This window comes from Rhagoletis pomonella, unplaced genomic scaffold (assembly GCF_013731165.1).
Source record: "Rhagoletis pomonella isolate Grant_MI unplaced genomic scaffold, Rhpom_1.0 Rhpom_scaffold_00001, whole genome shotgun sequence".
NCBI classification, from domain to species: domain Eukaryota; kingdom Metazoa; phylum Arthropoda; class Insecta; order Diptera; family Tephritidae; genus Rhagoletis; species Rhagoletis pomonella.
In genome coordinates this window covers 11,158,501-11,166,810 of record NW_023458555.1, presented here as the reverse complement: position 1 = coordinate 11,166,810, position 8,310 = coordinate 11,158,501, and the positions used below count along the sequence as shown (strand labels likewise).

General features: G+C 35.1%; 1 protein-coding gene across 1 annotated transcript in view; it reads left to right on the top strand.

Moving 5' to 3' along the window:
• Positions 1–8,310, top strand: part of LOC118752541 (A disintegrin and metalloproteinase with thrombospondin motifs 9-like) — a gene marked incomplete at its 3' end in the record, with an annotated part of 67,584 nt that overhangs the window by 31,935 nt on the left and 27,339 nt on the right. Inside the window, exons 5-9 of the mRNA XM_036487451.1 lie at positions 20–48; positions 127–291; positions 355–537; positions 618–980; positions 1,047–1,661. Coding sequence (XP_036343344.1) covers positions 20–48; positions 127–291; positions 355–537; positions 618–980; positions 1,047–1,661 — 1,355 coding nt within the window. The remainder of the gene's footprint in view (positions 1–19; positions 49–126; positions 292–354; positions 538–617; positions 981–1,046; positions 1,662–8,310) is intronic.

The following is an 8,310-nucleotide window of genomic DNA, read 5'->3' as shown; positions in this document are numbered from 1 at the left end:
CATGAGCCGTGCCGCGAAGGCTGTTGGGATTACACCGAATGGACGCCGGTAAGTTGTGGGCGAAAAACGGTGAAGACTTGTAAGAATGTGTTGGTATGACTTGCTTGTGTTTTTTTGCCTTTGCAGTGCTCGAAATCCTGCGGCACGGGCACGCAGACACGTGGCGTGGTTTGCATGCTGAATGGCACGCGTGTCAGTGAAAATTTCTGCGATCAGCGCAAGCTTGATTCCTACCGCGATACAATAAAAGCGTGTAAACCAGAACCTTGCTACTCATATGAAGATAATTTGGTAAGTACTGGCGGCGTTAAGATGGTTTTTGTAGCAAATAACCTTTTCTACTAAATTTAATAGGCCACACAGCGTTCGTTCCCGAACTACTGGGTCGCCGACGAGTGGGGCGAATGTAATGACAACTGCGAGAAGAATCGTACGGTAACATGTCGCAATCCGCTCGGCTATGGCTGTCCCATGGATCGACGACCGCTGTCAAAGCGAAAATGTTGCAACATCAAATACGTATCCAATTGGTCGAATGTAAGTTGCAAATATCCGCCTCGCGCTCTTCAAATACTCGTCACTCAGTACAAATTTTTCTTTTGCTATATTTGCTTTAGTGTTCTGTGGAGTGCGGTAATGGCGTGCGTCGCAAGGAGATCCATTGTGCACGCGTCTACAAGCCAGAGATCAAAGGTACACCGCGTCGACGTGTCATTATCGATCCCTACCACTGCCGGCATCTGCGCATGCCAGCGCCAAAACGCATGCACAAACCCTGCAAGGTCAGCTGCAAATGGTCCACCTCCGATTGGACACAATGCCCGTCCGATTGCCATGAGGAGTATCAATCGCGTTCGGTTTACTGTGAGTCTGTGTTGGGCAATCCGATTGCGTATCGCTACTGCGATGCGACCAAGAAGCCGCCATCGAAGAAGATCTGCAACAATTGTGTGCGAAAGGAATCGAAAATCATTACGAACGTAAGTACTAGAGTGACCTTAACTTTTCTTTTTTTCTTATTTATTTCTCTACAAAACCCCCCTTAGTGCAACTGCGATGGTTTTCGACGTCGTCGCATCATTTGCCACGATTCGACGGGTCGTCGCATAGTTTGTCCCACCAAAGAGCGACTGATCAAAGAGAAATGCCCACCACCACGTGAGTGTATGCCACAATCATGTGATGATTTGCGCCGTCTACATCGCTACTATCAGGATCGTGAATACACCATCTACGTGCGTTCGCGTGCGCGCAAAGTCTACTGCCATAATATGAGTAGCTCGCCAAAGGAGTATATAAACGTGAATCAGCAAGAAAACTATTCCATTTACTATGATTATAAAACAACGGATCCGGATAGATGTCCGCCAGCGTCGAGATTACGTGAATTCCGTGATAACAGTACGAGTTCGGGACGTACGAATTTCCGTAAGATACGCATTAGTGTGCCAGACTTGCGTGTCATAGAAAATGATTTCACATTTGCGGAGACAATGGGTACGCCACAAATGTATGGTTCGGCGGGTGATTGTTACAATCGCAATAAGGAATGTCCGCAGGGAGATTTCTCCATTAATTTAGAGAATACCGGCTTTCGCATACGTGCCGGTGCGCGTTGGGATACATTCGGAAATAGCGTGATAATGAAGGTCTCTAAACCGGTGAGTAAAAGCGGCGAACTGATTGGTGTATTCGTAAAAGTATTTCGGTGTATAGCGCGTTTTTCAAAAGAATTGGGTTCCGAATATTGTAGGTTAGTTTGAGGCTGGTACCAAAAAAAATTAAGAGGGCGTGACACTTCATACCCTTCCAGCTTGAAATAGCAAATATTACAGACTGCAACGAACTGCTTTTATTTCTCCTCTGACTACAGGGCTTGTCAGGGAAGCCTCTTCAAAATCATAACAAAAAATCAACGGAATTATCATTTCTCTTAACACAGTATGTATTATGTATTGATGCATATTCTCTGTGGTAGTGGTCCGGGACCTATTTTGATGAAACCTCTTTGAGGCTTGTAAGAGTTTAAGGTGAAGAAGGGAGTGACAGCTTGACGATAAGCACGCATGGATTCCCGCCACACATTTCCAAAAAATCCTGTACCAGGAGACGGTCCTATCTCCTCTGGTGAACTACTGGATAAACGCCGATTTCTCCTGATGATATTTTAAGCGCATCCAGTCCCCGAAACCAGATTTCATTTCCCATTCCAAGAACAATGCTATCCAACTTATATGCGTATCAGGGCACATGGGAGTCGAAGGAAATGAGGAAGCCAATAAGTTAGACAGAATGACCGCTGCCATGACCCCGATAGGATCTGAACCCTTCCTTGCAGTAGGTCTTAACACGATAAAGGAGGCGCTCCGAAGGGAAAACACCAAACTGAGGGAAGTGCATTGACGAAACATCCTTTATCTTAACAAAGTTTAGAATTTACTAGCGGGGTACAATCGAAAGCCGTGCAGACTTGCCTAAGCTGGGACTGTGGTACAGCGATCTATGTCAATCTTGTGACTCCCATCATTGCACCCCCTCCTGGAGCGTCAGGCCGTTTAACGGAGAATGGAGAGGACATCTAAGGCCCAGAGAAGAGCATCTACACTCCCTACTTCTGGGACCTATTCTAACATATATAGTCTTTAGGGCTAGATGCAGTGTTGTGATGAGCTGAGGGCACAATAGGCCTACTGGTCGCAGTGCATACTCCTATTTCTCTAGACATATCTCCCGCATGTTCCGCGATTGAACTGTGGTTAGGCAGTGGGGCAGCTCCTCTGTCCAGCCTAAGATGAGGGTGGCAGAAATTGTAAGTTTCGAAATATCTCAAACTAAGTAGTTGTTTAGTTCTAGGCGAGTCTGAGGGAGGATAGTTTATCTGAAAGCGCGGAGTTAGTGTAGAGTTAGGATAGTTCATCGGTTTAAGATAGGCTTTCGCACGGCCTCCAAGATAGGATAGATCGACGGCTATCGACCAGTTGAGATGTAAATAATAGCATTTTAAATGTGTTTAATGGCGGCATAGTTTTGGGCGGTTAGTTATGACAGCAGTCTTTTCGGCAAGTTCTGTCATCTCATTGGTTTGCTTTTCATCTCATCTGCTATCGGGTTTTCTTTCTATTTTTTACAGTTCGACACCTCTACAGCGTCGCGTCGCGCCTTCTGTGGTGGCTATTGTGGACGTTGCCAACTCTCTCATACCGGCTTGTATTTGGACGTTTGACCGCACATCGGCTAAAGCAACCTAAGTGTGGATAAAAATTTTTGTTGGGTAAGAAACTGTCGTTTACTTTTCCTTTTCGCTCGCAGCTTAATCAACTTTCATTTTCCAAACACGAACGCACTCCCAAAAATAGGCTCACAAAAACCGTTCGGTAAGTGGTCTTGACACAACCAGTATTGGAAGGCGAGCTGACAGCTGCATGCGGTGATGACAGTTGGCATTGCGTGCAAGATTTATGTGCCATGCAGTGACGCGGCGACGTTGTCATTGCCCACCCACCAAATCAAGTCAACGAAACCATGGAAGGGAGAAAGAGATGTGGCAGTAAAACAGTGTAATAAATAAAAGAAAAAAATATTTTAATTACAAATATTTCAATTATAAAAAAGGAACACTAATATAAATTAAGCAAAGGTAATTAACGAAAGAAACAAAAACAAAAACAATAATAATAAACGAATTGACGAAAACGGTGAATTTGTAAGCGAAAGTTCGACGCCGAAATGTATGCTCGTTTGAAGTAAGCGTTAAATGCGCAGCCGCGGCCACAAACTGCCAACAGCAAGTAGACAATAATAAGCAACAACAAAAGCAATATTTACAGTAAAATAGTAGTATGTAACAAAAAACAATGCTGCAGTTATAAAGTATCAAAAATGTGTTCGAAAATCTACGCAATCTCGTTGAAAATTGTCGAACAACCCAAAATAGATGAGTAAGGATTAAAAATAAAAGATTTTACTGTTGCTTAAGTACAAAGTTGAATTTTCTCAACTTTTATTGTATATATTGTAAGAATATTTTAATTTATAATTGTTTGAAAAAAGTATTAATTCAAAGAAAAATTGCAAAAAAAATATATAAATCGATGTAGAAGTTTCGATTTCTAAATAATTCGAAGAAAAATTAAAAATTTACTAATTTACGAAAATAACTTCCGTGAAACATATCCCGTTAGATTTATAGTTTTTCAAACAATTTGAACTCAACGTTAAAAGCTTTTAATCAAAATTTCAATTTTAATTGAAACCCAATTTCAATCAAATATATATATATTAATACATATTATCAGAGTTGGTCACTTTATAAATTGTCGTGAGAAGCTCTTTTAAGCTTTCTGCTCGTTTTATTTAGCAGGGAAACTGGTAAAAGCTGACGCTAACCAACACTGATACACATGTTTAAGGCAAATGCAAATATTTTCAGGAGCTTTGTTTAAAATTCAAAGTTTGTTTGAAAAGCTTTCCAAATTGTAAAGCTTTTTAGTCACCGATTTTATTGAAAAAGATATCTTTCGAGAAAGCTCTGGAAATTTTTAAGCCACCGATTTTCTAAAAATATAGTTCTTTCAGCAAATTTATAAGATCTACAACTTAAAAAGCTCGATAGTCTTTTCTGAAAGCATTTGAAACTAGAATATTTTGACTACATTAACATTTTATGAATATAGGTGTCAATCAAAAGCGAAAATACAACCTCTTTCGTTTTCATCGCGCACAGGTGGCCACTTTATCGGCACACATGCCAAGCTTTTAAAGCTTTTTATGCAATTTATGTGGACAATAGCGGGATAAAGGCTCTCTCTGGCCAACACTACTCAAAGGCGGTGTTTGTCATCACCTTACTTGATGAGCTTTTTCAAGCTTTCAATAGCTTTTTATAGAATTATGCAGAGAAAAACGATTGCCCTAGAGTTTAAATTTCTGATAAACAGCCACTTGGCTGAAACAGGCAAAAACAGTTTTAAAAATCTTTCACAAACACCAGTGAATTTTGAAAACTTTCGTCAGAGCTTTCATGTTTTTGCGTTTCATTTTGAAACACTGGCGGTTCGAGATAGTTTTTGTGCGCGTATTTGTAAACACATACATATGTAGATGTATTTTGGTCCGCGCATCAGTTCAGTTAAAAGCTCTACATAAGACTATTCGCACGCGCTCAGAGAAAAAGCTCTATTTGGTCATCGCTGCATTGGTGGCAATTTTTTACATTCGGTTTTTATGAAAACGAGTTACGCGTTAGGTGGTTTCAAGAAACTGAAAGCTTTTGCAAAAAATATAAAATCTGAAAATATTTTTTATATAAAATTTTAGCAAATGCACACATTTAGATGCCAGGAAACATTTCTATTAATTCCACTAAAAAGAATAATTTACAAATTAGATTGACCAGCCTATAACAATAATCACACACAACAAAAACTCGATCAAAATTTTTAAAAACATACGAAAATGTTAAACCAATGAAAATTATTAATAATTTTTGAGAAAGTTTTCTTTTCAACAGGAATTTAAATACGCCATATTGTTAGGAATAATATTATAAATTAAGTTAAAAAATAGTTAAAATAAAAACTAAAAATAAGGAAAATAAAAAAGTAAAATATGAGTAATTTAATCTAAAAGAATGTATTTGCAAATAGGAAATTTCATTCAGATCAATGAGTAATTATCAAAATATTTTAAATTATTAGAAAAAAACACAAAAACATGAAAATAATTGAATCTTACAAATTTAAGAAATTTCTTAATGAAAATAGATGTGTATATATTGAACTGGGTGTATGTATTTCAGATATGCCATATATTTTAAAAATCCCTTGCGTCGGGTTGCTGCTTGTGGAGAAATGCGGCATTAGAAAAAATAAAATAAAAATAAAAAAAATATTAATATTTACTTTTTCTAAGAATTTTTTAAAATTTTTTTTTTAAATAGTTGAGTTGCTAAATTGCAATTTATATATATATATGTTAAAAAAAATTTGCAAAGTATTCAAAAAAAAATTTTAAATTATAAATCGAAAAAAATAACCGAAAAAGTTACTTCCTAAAATAATTTCCCAGAAACCTTTATTTTGCATTTTTTCCAAAAAAAAATATATAAAAATGCGTCTTTAAAATTTCGAAATCATAACTTTAAATTTATCCCAGCCTCCTACCTCATTCACTCCCAGCAGCTACTCACATACATACTTACGTACATATGTATGTATGCGTATGTCGTTTGACTCGAATATTAATTTAATTTATTTTAATTTTAAATTTCAGCTTTGGCAATACATACAAACAATTTTAATTGTAATTGTATAAAAATACGTAAAAAGGTGCTTTTAGTTATAATACAAAACTAAGAATAAAGTTTGGAAATAAATGTATGTGAATGTATTTGATGTCGCAAAAGATTGTATTAACAAAAATATTTTTAAGATTTTTTTTTTGTAAATTTTCAAAAACCAAAAAAAAAAACTAAACTCAAAACAAAGATTTTAAAAATATGAAAAAAATACATAAATATTATATACGATCGCTACTTTCTGTGAAAGTAGACGCGTATAAACAACGTTAAGGGCCAGTATATGCAAATAAGTATATTTTTATGAGTGTATGTGTGTATCAACTTATAAGTGCATATACCATACTGCCATTTAAAATACGTTTTGCGTACGTTAATATGCACATAGGTATTTAATTAGGTACATCCACATATGTACAAACATACATACGTGTCTAATTACAAAAAAAAAAAAACATACATAATTTTTGGCATTTCTAAGATTTTAAAATTTAAATTGTTTTACGATATGACCATTCATGCCAAAATTTCATTTAATAATAAATTTATATGTACACTATGAATGAATTTTAATAATAAGCATAAGAATACTCATAAATATAAAAACAAAAGTGAATTACATACACACATATGTACATACTTACATACATATGTGCGGGAAACACAGTTTGCAGGTTCAGTGAAGTGCTGAGAGAAATATAAGTGCCAGAGAGTAGTAAATATAAACAATTTAAATATGTTGGCCATGATCAAAAAGCTATGCATTTTACATTTTTTTTTCAAAATATATATATTTTTTTTAAGTTCATTAGAATTTTTTTTAAATTATGTATTTTTTCTTGAATTGAGGTCTTATATTGTTTTTAGCTTTCAATTTAAAAGTTTAGTTTTCCTAATTACAAAATATTAGCTCTTGTCGAAAATATTTTTTTCCCAAAAACATTTTTATCTATAAAGTTCTAAAATTTCAAAGACGTAAATTTTTGATTCCTTAATTATAGTATTTTAAATTTGTTAGGTTCATGTTTTGAATTTAATTATAGCACAATTTTTTATTTTTTTGTGTCTACAATTTTTATTTTTCTACTTCAATTCTTTGTATTTTGAATTTAAAAATCCTTTGTATTTTGAATCCAAAAATATATATATTTTTTAAATTAACCTTCCAAAACTTTTATCTTCAAAAATATTTTTTTATTTGAATTTGTAATATTTAGGGCCGATTTTTTATTTTATGTCAATTTCCATTTAAAATTCAAAAAATTAAAATCATGTTTCACTTAAATTGCTTTCGTGAAATTAGTCCTACAATTTTTAAATTGTAAATATTTTAAATTCTTAATTCCATAATCACAAAATTTCCAATAAAACTTTTGCATTTTTTCCTATGGCAACAAAAAAATTTAGCACACTTTATAATTCGCATTCGTACTTTTTAAACATTGTGGCCGCGAATCGCATTGATCGCAGGTTCGATACAACGACTCGCTCAAAATATGCCAACAAATCGGCGAATTATAGGCCGCTGCAATGTTTTTTTTTCAGCAACGCCTGTGGCGTGCTAGCAATAAAAGTGAAAATTAAAAAAGTCGTCAAAACAAAAACAATAGAAATAAAAACAGATTCCTCTTTTGAAGCTCAGCACCTCAAATTCTGTTCTCTCTCGAGTAAGTTTCCAATTAAATAGTTGTGTATGTATAATAAATATTTAGAAGAAAGTTAAACCCTAAATAACAGTACACTAGCATTTTATTTGTTCCAACTGCACTCACTGCCAACAAAAACATTCACCTTTTTTTCAATTCACCGTTCTTTGTGCCAAGCGTGTCTCTACAACTCGCTACCCAACCAACATCAGATATGTACATATGTATGTATGTACGTACGTATTAGATACATCAGGCAGTGTTGCCAATAAAATGACAGTGTACTGTATTTGCTTGGTTTAATTGCTATTACTAGGATTTATTTTAATTATATGTGTATATATGTGTATGTATTTGTGTAAATAATTT